This window comes from Aedes aegypti, chromosome 1 (assembly GCF_002204515.2).
Source record: "Aedes aegypti strain LVP_AGWG chromosome 1, AaegL5.0 Primary Assembly, whole genome shotgun sequence".
In the NCBI taxonomy this organism is placed as follows: Eukaryota; Metazoa; Arthropoda; class Insecta; order Diptera; family Culicidae; genus Aedes; species Aedes aegypti.
Genome location: NC_035107.1, coordinates 161,063,151 through 161,082,641, shown reverse-complemented (window position 1 = coordinate 161,082,641; position 19,491 = coordinate 161,063,151). Strand labels below are relative to the sequence as shown.

General features: G+C 37.5%; 1 protein-coding gene across 15 annotated transcripts in view; it reads right to left on the bottom strand.

Annotated features, from left to right (window-relative positions):
* Positions 1-19,491, bottom strand: part of LOC5580230 (microtubule-associated protein tau) — a 171,077-nt gene that overhangs the window by 13,925 nt on the left and 137,661 nt on the right. For 14 of the 15 annotated variants that reach the window (XM_021852597.1, XM_021852594.1, XM_021852601.1 and 11 more), the window contains one exon: positions 8,062-9,585. In XM_021852597.1, the coding sequence (XP_021708289.1) occupies positions 9,313-9,585 (273 nt within the window). In that variant the 3' untranslated portion in view covers positions 8,062-9,312. Of the gene's footprint in view, positions 1-8,061; positions 9,586-19,491 lie in introns of those variants that run through there. The other variant, XM_021852570.1, reaches the window with a different exon arrangement.

Below are 19,491 nucleotides of genomic sequence, written 5' to 3'. Positions count from 1 at the left end.
TGTAAGCGCGCTAGGTGATGTGCTCCCGGGGGACTCGTCCCATGCGCTGCTCGGTGCTACGGCTCGCCATCGGTATCCAAGTTGTGAAATAACTGCTTAGTAACGAAGAACCTCTACAATTACTTTCACCTCATTATGCAGGTGTCTAGATGGTCTACATGATACGGTCGAAAATTCGCGATCCGAGAGTTACAATTTCAATCCTCGTTGAAAAATTTGGTCACCCATTTAAGTATTGCTCTGAGTTTTAAAAAGCACATGTAACGGAGCGCATAAGACCGCATTGATACATATCTCAAGAAAAATAGGACGCACCAAAAAAGGTCTTACAATGTACAGCGATGTAGGGGCCTTCCTTAGCCGAGTGGTTAGCGTCCGCGGCTACAAAGCAAAGTCGCGCTGAAGGTGTCTGGGTTCGATTCCCGGTCGGTCCAGGATATTTTCGTAATGGAAATTTCCTTGACTTCCCTGGGCATAGAGTATCATCGTACCTGCCACACGATATACGAATGCGAAAATGGCAATTTAGGCAAAGAAAGCTATCAGTTAATAACTGTGGAAGTGCTCTTAGAACACTACACTGAGTACTCGGCTTTGTTCCAGTGGGGACGTTAATGCCAAGAAGAAGAATGTACAGCGCTCCCGTGCGCCTACAAGCAATGTGGCTCCTGCACAAAGGCTTCAACACATGCACAGTAACTCTACTTGTGAACTTTTCCACAGCTTTCTGTCACAATTAACCAGTTTCGCGTTTGTATATCGTGTTTCGAATTCACGTCGCATGGTATGTTTTGGACATAAAACGGAAATGTCCCCAAAGAGGCCCTCGTAGAATCTGTAACCAGGAGCTCTGCAGTGGCCTGTTCGTACCGAATTTATTCTTCCTTTATTGACATATTTTTCAAATTCACGAAGACGTCGCACTATATCTCTTTGACATAAAACGTAAATGTCCCCGAGAAGGCCCTTGCGGAACCAGTGCTAGATGCTCTGGAGTGGCAAAATTCCGTTATTGACATATTCTTTATAATTCACGAAGATTGAGATGTCGCCAGGTGTGTTTTGGACATAAAATGGAAATGTCCCCAAAGAGGCCCTCGTGGAACCTGTGCCAGGAGCTATGGAGTGACCACATCTGTTCGTACCGAGTTCATTCTTCATTTATTGAAAACTTTTTTCGAATTCATGAAGATTAAGACGTTGCATGGTATGTTTTGGACAGGAAACAAAAGTGTCCCCAAAGGGGCCCTGGCGGAATCGGCAATGGTGTTCCGGAATGGAAAACAAATCAAATTATCTAGATCAGTTTTATCTCTGGAAAAGAACGTCCTAGTTAAAAACTGCACTCAATTTTTTTTTAACTAGCTGGAATAGAATTTTACACTTTAAATTTTATTTTGCTTAGTAATATTACGAAAATCCTTATTATTGAAACTCATTTACTGGAAAATCAACAATCAAAGCAATTTCTAGAATAATAATAAATACTAATTTTAGATTACACTCAACATTTCTCGTACATAAAATCTAAGAAGTATTCTATTTTTCCGAGCCTGTTTGCCTGTAAATCAAAACTCAAAGCAATAACATGTGTTGTTTTTTTTTTCAAAATAAAAGTTTAAAAATATACAGTTGTTCAAGTTTGTTGTTTTTTTAGTGCAAAAAAATTGTAATAAAATGTTTGGTTTCTACACAAATATGTTTAATGGGTTTCTACAAGCCAATTTATGTAGAGAAATGACACGTTTTCGCTATTAATTTTGATTTACCTGTATAAGGTTAAAACATAAGGGGTTTCAACGTTTTTTTTTTTAGTAAAATAAATTTGGGGTGTAATCAAAATTTTTCATTTCTGCTCGAACATATTCACAAGTATATTCAAATTTATGTAAAAAAACAACATGTCATCGTTTCAAATTTCGAAATAAAGGCAAACAGGTTTTTAAAACTGAGGGTTTTAGTAGTTTCTTAATTAAATGGTATTCGGATTGTAATCATACTTTGCCTTTTTTGCTTAAACATGTTCACTGGGCTTCCAAAATTGAATACATGTCGAAAAAAACAGCAAGTTAAAGTTTGATTCATAGGCAAACAGGATTGAAAAATTGGGTTTTAGGGGAAGCAAATTTGGAGTTTAATCAAAAAATTTGTTTCTTCTCGCAAAACTATCAACAAATATTATATTTCATCGCTTGGAATGGTATTATGTACCGTAAAACGGGGTATCTTTGATAATGCGGGTAACTTCGATAGTGCATAACCCACCACATACTAAACGAAATATCATAATTTCTGTTAATCAGTTAAGCAAAACGAATGCAAAACTAAAGAATATTAGTATGACACTTCATGTAAGAGCGGTTTTCATTTGAATCAAGAACATTTGAGGCTTTTTATACGAATATTAAAAATTGACACAATTTTAGCATTTTCGAAACGCTTACAAACAATCTATTCTACGATGACTATTTGATGTAGTTTTGAATAGTTGGCCACTTATCTTTGACAGCCTAGTTATCATAGATCTTGAATATGGTCTCAAGTCTCTTAGCGAAAAGCATTTTCACAAACTGGGACCATTTTTGTAATTTAAGTCAACAATTTCCATATAACGTTAAACGCCTAGAGGTATGCGATGCCCTATAAATGTTCCGTAATCCATTCAATTTTGTTCGATTATCAAAGTTACCCCGAAACAGAAAACCGACTTTCGATTATATGAAAAATTATATGTCCATTAAAAATAATTTTTTTGGTAATCTATCAACTGCAATCGATAGCTAGGATGCCAGTACTTGTTTTAAAAATATAAAGTATAATTCTTTGAAACAGCATGCATAAATATTCAAGATTTTTTCGAAAAAAACTATCAAAGTTACCCCGTTTTACGGTACTATATTCAGGCTTCTGAATTTAGTTTCACTTAATAAGTATTTACCAAGTAACTATCACACACAAATGAGTCAGCACGCTGAATATTTGCCATGTGATAGTAGAGTCGGCAGTGGCCTGTCAACGCTCTGACCAAGAGACTGCAATTCTGCTTTGACAGATTTGATGAATACTTCGCCACCCTTGGAGATGGCTCAGTAATGTACAATTTTGTTTGACGACAGCAGGCTCAGGGCCAATTAAGTCATGCGATGCTCCATCGTGAGCTAGCTCATCAGCCAATTCATTTCCAGCGATGGAAGAATGGCCAGGTACCCATACAAGGTTTACAGAGTTGACTGGATTCAGTTCCTCAATTTGAGTTAGACATGCGATAACAAGCTTCGACCTTGAGTTGGCCGAAGCAAGAGCTTTTATAGCAGCCTGACTATCTGAACAGAAGTAAATGACTTTACCCATTACGCGCTGTTGAAGTGCTGATTGCACTCCACACATAAGAGCAAATATTTCCGACTGAAAAACGGTGCAGTTTCTACCAAATGAGTAAAATTGATTCAGCCTTAGCTCACGAAAATATACACCTGCATTAGCTCTACCTTCAAGAAGGGAGCCAACAGTGTAACATACTATATTGTTTGATATACTTCTTTCCAAATAGCCCGACGTCCACTCTTCCCGTAAAGGGAATTGTGTGGTAAATGCCCTGTAAGGAAAGTGACAAGCAATTGTGAGATCACTTGGAGCAAGGACAATTTTGTCCTAATTCATTAAAAGTGGGAACAAAGAAGTGTGTGTAGATCTACGATTCACTGGATTTTTCTCCAGTAGACCCAATACCCATAAACGGTAAGAGCGAGAAAGTGCTTCTTGTTTAAGATGTATGTGTAGTGGCGAAACGTCGAAAAGGGCCTCAAGCGCTGCTGTGTACAAAGAACGAAGAGCCTTGCGAGCCGACTTGAACGACCCTGATCCAGCTGAACGGCGTCTGTTCCAACTCCTTCTACATTGTTTCCTGAGTCTAGTCAGATCGGAATTCCACCATGGGGTCCTTCTTGTAGTCTTTACAGACCGCAGAGGACATCCCAGACAACCAGAAGTGGCATAACAGTTTACGAACAAAGTCGTTTATTTATACAAATTGCATCACATCTTCACTGCGTGGTGGATGAAATCGTTCGACTGATGAGTTTCCTCGCATAAAACGCTATTTTATGAGTTCATATGTACATTTCGTTTCGTCCCGTATAATCATACAAAGTAAGACGGATCAATTCGTAGCAGCTGTCAAATTTATCATAAGTTAAGTCGCAAAAGAGTACATATTAGTTCTCAAGAAAATCTACACACTCATATAGCATGTTATATTGTATCATATAAAAAATAAACGCATATAGCCTCCACTTTTGTACGCATAAGGCCTTTTTGCGACATATTATACGTGAAACATTTCACATGTAACCATCGCATAACGCTAAAAGTGATTTCATTATACGTACATTCTGGTTGTCTGGGATGCTTCTTCAAACGCTTCCATAATGTAGGATGTTGTAGTATCAACGGCATCATCAAAATCACTTGGATTTTCAATGGACGGAGAATATCCATGAAATTTGCAACCAATTCAATATAGAGTTCCCAAAACGCAAAGTCGAATGAGAGTGCGAATAAGAGTGCGAATAAGAGTTCGGGATTGCATCGAATCATGTTGGTGTCTTCAGAGCACCTATTCTTTGGATTGCGAAGAATAAGCACGCTGAACACACCGACGCGATTTGATGCAATCGGGCACTTTTATTAGCGTTTCCGCACTTGTAAAAACTTATCCAATAGTCCAGTGGTGGAAGAAATGCGCAATATAACATAATAGCTAGAATCTTGCGAAACGCTACTGCTGGACATATCGATCGTTTTTGGAATTTGAGACAATTATTAAATATTCTGATTTTGAATATGGTCACCCTACTCAAAAATGTTCTCTGGGCTGTTGCAATCAAATTAATGTTGAAAAACGACATGCCATTGTTTTAAATTTTAATTCATTGTCAAACAGTTAAGGAAAAAGACCTATTTCTATTTTTTCAGTAACAAAAATTTTAAGTGCACCGCCGGCTAATGTGGGCGTCAAAAAACTAATTCATGACTATCCATTGGCTATTTATAACGTATTCAAGATAGGCCCGGATTTGGGGGGGTGCCAAGGGGGCAAATGCCCCGGGCCCCCCGATTAAGGGGGCCCCCGAGGAACCAAAATTAAGAACAAAAAAAAATAGAATATCTTTTTTCTTTTCTTTTTAGACATTTGAACATATAATTCAAACGTTTAAATCAACTTTCCAATATTTGAGTCATTTTTTTCCTTCGCCTAATATCTGAATCGCTCAGTATTGTTTGGTCAATGATAATCCTTCAATATATTACAAGAAAACATGAATGTTAAGCCAAAATTGTCATAACTCTTCTCTATTTAGTTTTAAAATAATATTGGAATTAAAATGCGCTTAACGTTTTGCAGGATCTTAAAAAATACGGCGAAACCTGTGAAGCATTGCTCAATTTAAAGAGTTTACAGGGTTCCTATCAGAACTTCAACATTTAAACATATTTGCAATTCTATCAGAAACTTGAAGTGTAAGGGAAATTCTTACAAAAAAAGGCTGAATTTCATACAAAATGTTCAAGTTTAGGGAACTGTATGACAGCTTCTTACAAACCGATTGACCTGAAATTTGTATTCCATTTCATAAATAACTTGAAATTAATCAAATTCCATTAAAAAGTTTGGAAGGTATTAAGTAGTACTATTTAATTAAAAAGTACTATTTAATAAAATGCCAAAAATTTTCAATTGGAGTATTTTTGAAACGTAAATATTTAGAAGCAGGCATGTTTCTGCAAATTTGTTCACTTTGATTAAATGCAAAACTTTGTAGAAGATTATACTTATCGTAAATTGTTTATTTTCAAAATATCTTAGTATCAAAATTTGAACATGTTTGTCAAGATGGGCGAATTTTGAGAACTTAGACACTTTTGCATAGAATTTGATGATTCACAGATCTAATTCTGTCATGAATTGTTATATTTTTTTTAAAATAATCTAAAAGTATAATTGAAAAGTTTGGAAACAGGTGAATTTTGCAATGTATGTAGCTCACAACAGCAAATGTAACTTGCACCACTATGCATTTGGGCCTCTCATATCCTTGGACTGACCATCTCTTTCAAAATTCAAATTCAATACGTTGGTTTGTGGAATCCCAAAACGTGCTGAAATTCGTATAAAAGGGCCCCCTTTATGAGATCTGACCCGGGCCCCCGAAGCCCAAATCCGGCACTGATTCAAGACACATGCTACATTGTTTTCATTATTATGGTGTTTTGTTCGCTGTAAAAATCTTGGCCCAAAGTCACCCTTATGGACCAATGTCACCCTGCATGACGGTAATCAAACATTTATATTTCTGCTCAAACATGAATCTTCTCAAACTGCACTTATACAAGAAAATTTAAATTGAAAAAATGTCCATACTTTCTCATTGAACAACATTGCAGGAAGAAGTTTTTAACTAATACATTCATATTAAGAGATAAAACTGATCTTGATAAGTTACAAGTTATCACTGGGGGATTTTTTTGACAATGTAGTCTTAGGAGCAATTAAAACGACAAAATTTGTTCTATGCCCGACGTTTCAATGGTCTATGCCATCTTTCTAACCCTTGAGAAAGATGGCATAGACCATTGAAACGTCGGGCATAGAACAAATTTTGTCGTATTAATTGCTCCTAAGACTGCATTACCGAAAAAATCCCCCAGTGCGAAACATACCAGTCGAAAGCATCAAAAGGATTACAAGTTATGTAGATCAAAACCGAAACGATCAAAATGTAGTGCAACTTATTCCGAAATACTTTCATAAAAAGATACCAAACCTATACCATGCATATCGAAAACACTAGAGATTTCACCTGTCGAAATGAGTGTCATACCCAAGTTTGCCTTGTTGGGGATGCTCGACATTTTTTTTAAATACATGTGTTATTTCTTATTATTAACATTTATCCGAATTTGAGAAACTTGAAATAATAACCTTTTCGGTAAGATTTTATATGATTTGCATGCAGTTTCAGTTCACAAAAAATGTATTGGTTTAATTGCTCTAGGGAAAATTTTAACGCCTCTAGGAAACAAAAATTCTCAAACCGTACTTCAAATTGAATTGAATATTAAGAAAGCTGACAGGCCTTCGGTTATGCCAGCGAACTTTTGATAAAATTTGCGGCCTGTGCATATCAAAAATATGAATACAACTGTTGTTCGACCAATACTAGCATATGAATGTCTTGTGTGATGGCAAAAGGACGAAGTTAGTAGAATCCTATCTAAACTGGATCATCTCCAAAGAATGTAGTTGTATATGGCAAGAGCGTTCTCAATGACTCCCATGGGAACACTAAACACCCCTCTAAATACATCTAAGGCAAGAAGCGCTCAAGGAAGCAGAACCCGTCACTCATAAATTTTAAAAGCGTTTTTTAATACTATCGAAGCCTCAATGAAAATCTGTTCACTGTATTTTATTCTCCAAACGGATCACAGATTTTTTTCATAGAAAAAAAAATACTTTGAGCAGAAAAACTGCGCATCAAGTTTTGATGATGACTATGATTGTAATGACGGATTCTAGCGCGTTGACATCTCTCACCATTTATTGGTACTGATCATGCAGAAAAAATCCACTTAATCGTAAATCTACACACACTCTGATGTTTCCACTTTTGCTGAGTTGGGACATAAGTGTCCTCGCTCCAAGTGATCTCACAATTGCTTGTTATTTTACTTATGGGAAAATTTCCACACAATACCTACCCTTCAGGGGGAAACTGGACGTCTATTTATCTCCTCACATAAGAGAGTGCAATCAACACTTCAACAGCACGTAATAGGCAATGAAAAATATCAGACTATCTATTCAGATAGTCAGATAGACTGTTATCAAAGTTCTTGCTTCGGGCAACTCAAGGTAGAGGCAAGTTATCGCATGTCAAATTCAAATTGAGCAGCTGAATTCAGTCAACTTTGTAAATTTTATATGGGTTATCGCAATTCTTCTAACTCAACTAGCACTTGGCATATATTCAGTATCAATAATCAAGCTAAAGTCTTATGAATTGATCAAAACCTAATGGTGGATTAAATTTGAAATAGATATACCCAGTAAGTTTTGCAGGAATTAAGGTAGAATAAAGCATTTTGAATTAAATGGGAGAAAAATGGAATGAGGTCATGTGTTGCACGTGGACAATGGACTCTCAAATAGGGAGTCTGCCGCTGCTATCAAACGCCCCGTACTCATAATCCTTACACATGTCATCTTGAACAAATTAATTAATTGAGAAAAAAACAACATCGACAAAGTGTATTCAATCAATGAGCTGTAACTTTACATAGCAAAGTTATGTCAGATTATGCAAATAATTAAATCAGTTTTGATTTATATTCATATTTTTCGTTTATGTGTCGTTTATCGTTATCCATGTTGTTTAACTTGTATTACAGTAATTTAAAACATCTTCAAATCAATATTTTGATATCAACATTTTAAAAGGACGTGAGTACTTTTGTGAACAACACCTTTCACGACGTCGTGGAGCGTATTCAAGCCTACTCAAATAAAATAAAAGAAAATCAACCTCTTTCCGTAAGTGGGGTTGGACTGCTTGGGAGGCGTCAAATGCGCTCATTAGTTTCTAAGAAAGATTGTGTCCAATATCTGTTCCGCCATTTTGACATGTTGATGCCGATTAATACTAAAATGACTCCAAAACCATTCGATCGTAATTTTAGCTGTCATAATGTATCGATCGCGTATATCTATGGTCATGAAAACGAACAGTAATAAAAACAGCTCTTTAGGAATTGAATATGTGGCCGCAGCTTTTGGAACCTAAAAAAAATAATTGCAGTAACACAGTTTAAAAAAATGGCCGAAACCTTTTTTTTGCGTTCCATGAAAACCTAATGAAACATTCTGTAAGTATGACTACATCAGCTGATTCGATTCATTATTGAAAACTTTATACGGAAACCATCTCTTCAAATGTTTAAAAAATTTCAGTGAGCTTTCAACAACTAGAACAGTTTGGTAAAAGTGTGTTCCTATGTTACATTTTTTTTATAGTATTAAAACATAAAATAAGTAAATCCTTGAAGTACTATGTTTCATTACTGTTCAATCATTTAATTCATTGTTATTCAAACAATGACAAATGAGTATAATTCTTAACAAACAATTCAGCTGTTGAGAGTGTAGTAAAATTTTTTGAGTGTGTACAATTTTTACTATTTGAATTCCTGAAACCATTTACACTCAGTGGCTGCTATCATAGCTACTTAACAATTGACTTGACTAACCAATACTCAATATATTCGAAATGGCTTCGGATGAAATGCTCGTCCATCCTTCTTCAGGAAGCTACGCGTTGATTCCGTTCGTCGTAGTTTGCGTTCCGGCAATGGATCCACTGGGCCAGGTGCAACCGATAGCACAATACACTCGGCTGGAAGTGAGATAGATGTTGTCAAAGACGAAGGCCGCCTTGAAGTTCTCAAGGACATCGGCTCAGGAACGGTTTGCAGCTCTCGAGCCAACTCCACACCGGACATACTGGCAGCCATTTTCCGAAATGTGCGCTTCATCAAACGATAAAAAACACATTGTAGTAAGGTAGAAGAAAACTTGTTACACACTCAATCTGCTACATGGTTGTGCATCATTCTATGCTCGCCGATGACTATGCTCTACTCTGCAAATGTAAAACTCTAAATAATATAAAAAGTTGTTGAAACACTTACGTGATAGAACTGATAACAGAGCCGAGGATCAGTAGGATATAACAATGTTCTGTATATATCAGTGTAGTATAGTAGGATTCTGATATATGCAGTTAAAGGACTTTTGTCATCGGAAGTCTTGTAACGTTGTACGTAAATACAACAGATAAGCAAACTTTGCTTTTCATTGGAAGCAGGAATACAAGAAGTTTAAAGCAACTTATGTTTTTGGAACGATCCGACGAAAAATAATATGAATTTAATACAATCAGAGCAGCTATTTGTGATCAATTATAAAAGGAGGATTGACTGAGATTTCATAGAGGGTTTTAGAACGGTTAAACGATAACCAGGAAGGAGAGCCTAAAATAGCTTTGGTCCTCACAAGTCGCATCTAAATCTAAATGAACCTTGAGGGATAAGAATGTTACATTTTCTTCTTCTTCTTGGCATTACGGCCTCACTTGGACAGAGCCTGTTTCTCAGCTTAGTGTTCTTATGAGCACTTCCACAGTTACTTACTAAGAGCTTTCTTAGTCAAAGTTGCCATTTTCGCATTCGTATATCGTGTGATAAGTACGATGATACTCTATGCCCATTGAAGTCGAAAAAAATCCAGAACAAGAAGATCCTGAATTGACCGGGAATCGAACCCAGACACATTCAGCATGGCTTTGCTTTGTAGCCGCGAACTCTAACCACTCGACTAAGGAAGGCCCTTTATAACATATGATATCTCTGGATGTTGAGGATTTGTAAGGTTAGCGTCTTCGGCGAAGTTGTTCAGCAGCTCAAGAACTATCATTGTTCTAGTCAAGAGATCCGAGATTTTTCCACCAGGCGGCGATAGTGAGCATGAAACTTTTGTTTTGCGGATATATCAGGGTTTTGGCTACTTCTATATAAGACGTATTTGGAAAATTTCGTCATTGCCTCAAGGGATTTCATTATTCTATCCAAAAGATTTGAGATTTCGCCACAAGATGGCGCTAGTGCGTATTAAACTTTTGTTTTGCGCATCAGGATTCGGACCACTTAAAAGACGCCATATTAGACAAACTTATTCAATAGCTCGTTTTGCGGGTATGGCAGGATACTGACCACTTTGAAATACAGTCAACTCTCCATAACTCGATATTTAAGGGGCCAGCGAGTTAGGGAGGTATCGAGTTATAGAACACAAAACCAATGCAAATGTGATTCAAGGAACTATCGAGGTAGCCATGAAAACCAACTTTTACTATGGTTCTCTAACTCGATACCGAGATACGAAACATCGAGTAAGGGAGAGTTGACTGTATGAAGTTTTCCGCAAAATTGATCAGCAGCTCAAAAGCTATTATTATTCTAGCCAAGAGATTCGAGAAGGAAGCGCATGTGAGCATGAAATTTGCGTTTCGCGGATATTTTGGAAACCACTTAGAAAGATGGCGTCTTCGACAAAGATGTTAAGCAGCTCAACAGCTAGCTAGCAGCTAGTCAACAGATCCGAAACTTTGCCACAAGGCGGCGCTTGTGAGCATATTTTTTTTGTTTTGCAAATATCTCGGAATCCTTACCATTTGCTCAGTAGCTCAATGGTTACATAGCGTAGCAAAAATTACATTTTTTGTGTGTCTAAAAGATCAAATTATGTTTTTCTAGTTGATTTGGGATTGCTGAATTTGATGCCGTTCACAGAAATGTTCCAGCACGTCACATTCAGGTCGCTATAGTTGTAAAAAATACAGGTTTCATCAATGTTTTCATTCATTCATTCATATGATTTATCAAATTTTTTTGTGATCTAATCCGCCTTAAACGTAAAATAGGACATTAATTTACATTTAAGATATAATTCGGTTGAAAATTCCCGATACAATTTAGATTAAATCGATTTTTCCAACATGCTTACAGTTTCTATACAAAATTCTTCATTTGTCTTATATGACAAAATACAATACTTTTTAAAAACATCAAAAAATAACTTTTGAGCATTGAAAGTATTATGTACTTTGGTGACAAGTATTGTTATACTTTTGAGTTTGAGTTTTGTGACAAATTAAGGTGATTATAGAACGAAGCCACAACTCAAACTTTCAAGAGCACAAGACTTGAGAACCAAACAGCGCTCTGCGTTGAAATTTTGTCCCATTAATCACCACCAGCAAGCAAGTAAATGATTGAACTATTGTCAGATTCTCCAGTCTTGCGCTCTTGAAAATTCGAAGTTTGGCTTCGTTTTATAATCACCTTAAGCAAATAAATTGCCATACAAGCTGGCAACCTTGCATGCACGTTGGCTGAAATAGTCAAATTTTGTATTTTCAGCCAAAGCCAAATAGAGTAATAATGTATTTTGATGCTTGAGACGAAAAAGTGTCTGCAGTGTTATCATTATTCAAGCCAAAAGAATCAAGATCTTGACATCAGGCAGTGCCAGTGTACATGAAGCTTCGGATTAGTGGATGTACTACTCCTTAGAAATATGGCTCCTTCGATAAAGTCCAGTAGCTAAAAGTTTGTCTTTATTGCAATGAAATAATCGGCGTATTCGGCAAGTTGTTCAGTAGCTCAGAGACCCTTTATTTTACTCATGATACTCGAGATTTTTCCTTCAGGCGGCGCAAGTAAGCGTGAATCAATATTTTGTTTATATCCCAAGATTTTGACAACTTCAAGATGTGACTTGTTTAGCAACGTTTTTTTAGTATCTTAGCCGTGAATATGATATTTTGCCACTAGGCGGCGCTAGTGTGCATGAAACTATTGTTATTTTGAATACCTCAGGATCCTGGCTACTTCGAAAGAAAAAAAAATAAAACTTAAGCTACTGAACAGTTTTGCCAAAAACGCCATGTATTTATAATGTCAGGATCTGGAGATATCCAGTACAAAAGTTTTATGCTCTCGCTGGGGGTGAAATTTTAAACTTTATGACTCGAATAATGATAGGACTCTTGAAGTGAAGACTCTTGAACAACTTTGTTGAAAACACCATCTTTCTAAGTGGATGGGAATCTCATATATCTGCAAATCAAAAGTTTCATGCACACTAGCGCCGCCTGGTGGCAACGTTTAGATTTTTTAAGACTTTTGCAGTCAGTTACTTCTACTTTTAGGGGAAAAGTATCAATGTCAGTAGATAGGAATATGTTTTCCAAATCAAATGTGATTTCGGTAATATTATGATAAAAGATTATGTGACCGGCGGGACTTGAACCCACAATTTCCATTCTGTACACGGACGCATTACCAATTATAGCTGTAGTAGTGATATGGTGAGGGATTAGTGTGGTATATTGGACTAGAGTGATTGTGGACCTTGGGGATGTTACAACGGTCATTATCCAAATACTTCAGTAAACCGTTGCGAAGCTGTAATATAATTGGTAATGCGTCCGTGCACAGAATGGAAATTGTAGGTTCAAGTCCCGTCGGCTACATAATCTTTCATAATGTCACCACAATTACACTTAATTTGACAAATATGTCTAACTGCCTAGCTGCCTATATGGAATACCTTTCCTCTAAAAGTAAACTAAGAATTAACTGCTTTGAAAAATTATTCCCATCGGTTCTTCCTCGTCGACATACGGTGTGGTAGGCCACGGTGTCAGATCATGCGTTGGGAAGAGAACCTTCACAATAACCCTCAGCTTTTCAGCACACGTTTCAACCGACATTGACCGACCCTTGACTTTCGCCATAACCACTCGATAAGCGTTCCCCAGGGGTTGGCGTCAGCTGCTCAGACTTGCTCAGAGTTATCTCGCGTATGAAAGCAGTTCTGGCTGCTTGGAATACGACATTTCGCTCCTTTTTGACATCTACGTTCCTTGCTCTCTGGTAACGCCTCCTGGCTTTACAGCTCATCGCCGGGTGGCCCATGCACTTGAAGCATCGCATCGGTGCACGGATAAAAATCTGATTCCCACACCATGATTTATAAGTCATGAAGTTCATAAGTTGGTTAGGTCGTAATATCAGGACGACAAATCATGGTTTCTGGAGTCATAATCATAATTCTTCATAAACGTAACATCCAGAGCGACAACACAAAGCTTTTCACTTTGCTTCAAGTCATTAGCATCGACAATAAATTGGTACTGTGGTAAAGTACGTAGCTCTCAATCTGAAGGTTGTTGGTTCGAATCTTGCTCTAGCAAATTTTGTTTTTTTGTTTTAATTTTATCGGGCTGACTGACAGAATTATAGATAGATTCGAAACGGATGCGCGAATCATGATTTTCGAGCATACGATGTATGATTTCGAGCACTCAGCTGCAACTTGTGTCGCGTTACGACAATCTGATTCATGATATCGTGAGTCCAAATCATGGTGTATTTTCATAAGATGAAAACACACTGGAATCATGATATCCGGGTGCATAATCATGATTTTGGATTCTGATTTCTACCCGTGTGGCCTATCTGGTCGTGTGACGAGTCTCAGTGGGCATATCGATCAGCCAATTCTCGTCTTGCCTTTCTCCACCAGTTTGTTCGTAGTGCCAACTGGTAGCCGAATCGTCACTGACAGTGTGCTGTCGTACGACTTCTACAGACGGATTTCCATGGCCTCCTCTCCAAGGCTGCATTGCTTACGCAGCTACTCACTCACTCGTCCACAGTTGTTTTCTCGTCCAGATATCTGCACTCAACAACTACTTCCTGAGTAAAAGCTCTTACGTCCGCCCCGTTCGTCAAAGATTTCGTGAGTAGCTCCTGATAGGCCGAACTCTTTATCGCTGGGTCACCCTTCAGCTCAAATAGCATCCCCCCTTCCTGGGTGCGCCGCGTTCTAACCACGTTTTTTCACAGGTCCTTCAGGTTTTGATCGTCCTTAGCTTTCCGAAGGATATCTGCATACGATGTATGATCGTTTGCCTTAACAAGTATACATCACAATGCCGTATATAACAGGGCCGGCTCTTAGTATATGTTTGCTTCTATTAGTCACGAAAAAAATGTAAACAAAACGACAAGCCTGCCAAAAACAGCGTTGTTGCTCGATTTCGACTCTGAATCTTTAATCCTCCTTGTAGTCCTTGTGTCGCACATTGCTTCGAGCTACTGCTAAACCCTACCCTACCACTTTTCTGGAACGCGTTCATGTTCTCGACTCCTGCTGTGTTGAATTGTATCGTCATTGTTGGCATTGGCATTGGCAGAGGACTCAGAGAGTATGACGAACTAGAAGAATTCGATATTGAAGTGACCATCGAGTTAGGGAGGTTTCGAGTTACCGAACATAAAACCAGTGCAACTGCGTTCCAAGGGACCATCGAGTTAGCAATGAAAACCAACATTTACTATGGTTTCCTAACTCGATATCGCGATATGGAATATCGAGTAAGGGAGAATTGGCTGTAATAGAATAACATTCGACACTTCTACGAAACTTTCGATAGCGTGCGAAAAGGACAGCTCAGTCTGTCGCCATGTGCAACGACTGCCAAGAAAAGTTGCTGACAAATCAAACATTTCGAGGAGGGAAGATCATTTCTAGATATTGTTTAACAGAGATGACGAAAGTGGACCTGTAAGCAGAATTAGAATCGAAGACGACGGACAGGCTATGGAACCTTGAATGCTATATGAATTTTTTTTTCTTTTTTTTTTTTAATTAATTTCTTTATTAGTATCATTCCAAACATTACATTCATTTCTTATATCTAGGTGTTCTGTGTTATTAGACAACACTATCATCCTAATTTGGTAAAACAAATTTAAGATTTTATTAACATTTTGTTAACAACATATAACATTTCATTTGCCGTAGCAGTTCAGATTTTTTACAGGTGAGTTGATTCCACCTGCTTATAAGAGGAAAAAAACCGCTTTAAATATTCTTAACCTAACTTAACCTAAACATATAACGCATTAATCGTGGCAATAGAAGATTGTAACGATTTTTGCCTGAAATAATTGATTATTTTATTTGACATTTGTTCCAATGTTTCAACATTGGATATTCTATGTAACTCATTGGTACTATACCAGGGAGGAAGCTTCAGAATCATTTTCAAAATTTTATTTTGAATTCTCTGCAGAGCTTTCTTCCTGGTATTACAACAGCTAGTCCATATTGGTACAGCATACAACATGGCTGGCCTGAAAATTTGTTTAAATATCAAAAGCTTGTTCTTAAGACAAAGTTTTGATTTTCTATTAATAAGGGGATAGAGACATTTTACATATTTATTACATTTGGCTTGAATGCCCTCAATGTGATTTTTGAAAGTTAAATTCTTATCAAGCATGAGCCCTAGATACTTAACTTCATCTGACCAATTTATTGGAATCCCTCTCATCGTGACAACATGTCTACTTGAAGGTTTCAAATAAAGAGCTTTTGGTTTATGTGGGAATATTATTAGTTGAGTTTTGGAAGCATTAGGAGAAATCTTCCATTTTTGCAAGTATGAAGAAAAAATATCCAAACTTTTTTGCAATCGACTACAGATGACACGCAGGTTTCGACCTTTGGCGGAGAGGCCTGTGTCATCCGCAAACAAAGATTTTTGACATCCCTGGGGTAACTCAGGTAAGTCAGATGTGAAAATATTGTATAATATTGGTCCCAAAATGCTGCCTTGAGGAACACCAGCTCTTACAGGAAGTCTTTCAGATCTGGAGTTCTGATAATTAACCTGAAATGTACGATTTGACAGATAACTTTGAATTATTCTAACAATGTATGTTGGAAAATTAAAGTTGTTTAATTTTACAATCAAACCTTCATGCCAAACACTGTCGAATGCTTTTTCTATGTCTTGAAGAGCAAGACCAGTAGAATAGCCTTCAGATTTGTTGGAACGGATCAAATTTGTTACACGTAAAAGTTGATGAGTGGTCGAATGTCCATGGCGGAATCCGAACTGTTCATTGGCAAAAATTGAATTTTCGTTGATGTGGACCATCATTCTGTTCAAAATAACCTTTTCAAAAAGTTTACTGATGGAGGAAAGCAAACTGATTGGACGATAGCTAGAAGCTTCTGCTGGATTTTTGTCTGGTTTTAAAATTGGAACAACCTTAGCATTTTTCCATTTGTCAGGAAAATATGCTAATTGAAAACATTTGTTAAATATATCAACTAGAAATGATAAGCTACTTTCTGGAAGTTTCTTGTTGAGGATGTAGAAAATTCCATCATCGCCAGGAGCTTTCATATTTTTGAATTTTCTAATAATAGTTCTCACTTCTTCCAAATCAGTCTCCCAGACATTTTCGAAAACGTTCTCTTGATTTAGAATATTTTCGAAGTCCTGAGTAACTTGATTTTCAATTGGACTAGTAAGTCCTAAATTAAAATTGTGCGCACTTTCAAACTGCATAGCAAGTTTTTGAGCTTTTTCGCAATTAGTTAGTAATAATTTGTTTTCCTCTTTCAATGCCGGTATAGGCTTCTGAGGTTTTTTCAAGATTTTAGATAATTTCCAAAAGGGCTTAGAGCCAGGGTCCAATTGAGAAATTTTATTTTCAAAATTTTTGTTTCTTAATTGAGCAAAACGCTTTTTGATTTCTTTCTGCAAATCCTGCCATATAATTTTCATAGCAGGATTTTGGAATTGCAATGCTTCTGGCTTCAACAATGGAATTTGTTAAAGTTTCAAGGGCATTGTCAATATCAAGTTTAGTTTCTAAAGAAATGTTAACATTAAGATTAGAGTCAACATACGTTTTATATACATCAGGTATCAGGTATCAGAAGGCCGGCTCCAGAGGCACGTTCCCCGCCATTTGGGAGATTTGTGCCATCGCCATATTTGAGCCTATTTCATCATCTACCCGATGGGAGAGGAAAGGGAAGGGAAAGATGGGAGGAAATAGGAGTGGGGTCCCTTGAAGAGGGAAAATCGCATAAGCGAATTGAGAGCATGTAGCTCCATACCACAATGGGTTCGAACAGCGCCCTAAAAAGGGCACTGCAAAACGCATGAGCGTAAAGAGAGCCTATAGCTCATTACCACAGCGGGTTAAGAATACCAGAAGGTCCTGAAAATTCAGGTTTTTGAAATCAGTTTCACTTAATAAGTGTTTACCAAACAATTGAAATCGCAATTACGCGAAAATTTGACAGTTACATATCAGGTGATCAAAAGCTCCATAATCGGAATCACAACTATCACACACAAATGTATCAACACACTGAAAATTTGCCATGTGATAGTTGAGTCGGCAGTGGCGCCAGTCAAGGTTGTAACCAAGCGACTGCAATTCTGCTTTGACAGATTTGTTAAATACTTAGCCACCCTTTTGGATAGTTTAGTAATGTACAGACGTCTACTCGTCCCGCGAAGGGAGTTGTGAGGAACATTTCCTATAAGCAAAGTGACAAGCAATTGTGAGATCACTCGAAGCAAGGACAATTGTATCCCAATTCACCGGAAGTGGAAACATCTAAATCACTAGGATTTCCAATGGACGGAGAAAATCCATAGAATTTGGTCACAACCAATTCCCAGTTTGTGGAGTATAACAAATGCAAAGTCTGCGAATTTACATTCTTATGTTCATATAGAGATGTAGCGATGATCAGATAATGATTCATCATCTGATACATTCCAATTCGTCAACTCGTGACTGATTCTATTCGAGCAGAGCATTGTATCTAACACTTCTTCTCTAGCAGATACCATGAAGGTTGGGGGATTTCCTACAATAAGTAATCCAAGATTTGAACTACTTAAGCATTCCATCAGACTGGTGCTTCTCAAATTGATATCATTACCCACAATCAGCAGAAGGCCTTTTCATAGGCAGTGAACGACAACTCGTTTGAAATCATCATGTGGTAAATACACCACAAAACGAAAGACGTATTTCCTATTGAGGTCACATACAGAAATATCAATTGTGACAGCACATACATCTCTGGTTGTTAACTCAGAAATGAGTATAGCGACGTCAGCGCTATTTACGAGCACGCATGCACGAGGCATGGCACGCGAATTTGCCATTTCATGTTTCTGAAAGTAGCAAAAACTGGGTCCACTAGGTTTCCTAGATAGAAGTTTACAAAAGTAAGGTTTTTGAACTAGCGCCACTTGAGCTGTACCATTTGCATGAGTCTATAAAGATTGATCGTTGCTGACATTTTATGCTGGAGATTGATCTAACTAAGCTATCCTAGCCGTAGCCACTACCCAAACTAGGCAGGATTAAGCTTTTCACAATCTCAGAACGAAAAAGACCAGAAGCGAACAAAAACCAGATCGGTATCTCTTGAAAGTCGTCAAAGGCGAAAAGCACAGAATACACTGTGTAAAACGCATAATGCGAAACCATAGAGGTGAAAATTTAAACTAAATTACATTAAATGTATTAATAATCCCACCCTTATTTAGCCTCAGGCTTGAGACTGAAGGAGAGCAGCCAATCATCTCGGAGAAACACAAGGTCACCTGCACCATTGCTCCGGGTAGCACAGGAAGGGCATAATACTGTAGAGGGCGCCCTGGAACTCCACAGGCTCTGTTTGCGGCTAGGTTTTATTTAGACCCCCCTAACCATTCATTCTTAGGCACGGTAAGCTTAAAGCCGTATGAATTAGGGGTCACCGCTACCGACACTACGCGGCTATCTAGGCTGATCGGGAAAAGGAAGTTAACATTGATGATTAACTCCTGACGTGCCTTAACAGCCTCAAAAAAAAATTTATTTTCAAAATTTTTGTTTCTTAATTGAGCAAAACGCTTTTTGATTTCTTTCTGCAAATCCTGCCATATAATTTTCATAGCAGGATTTTGGAATTGCAATGCTTCTGGCTTCAACAAT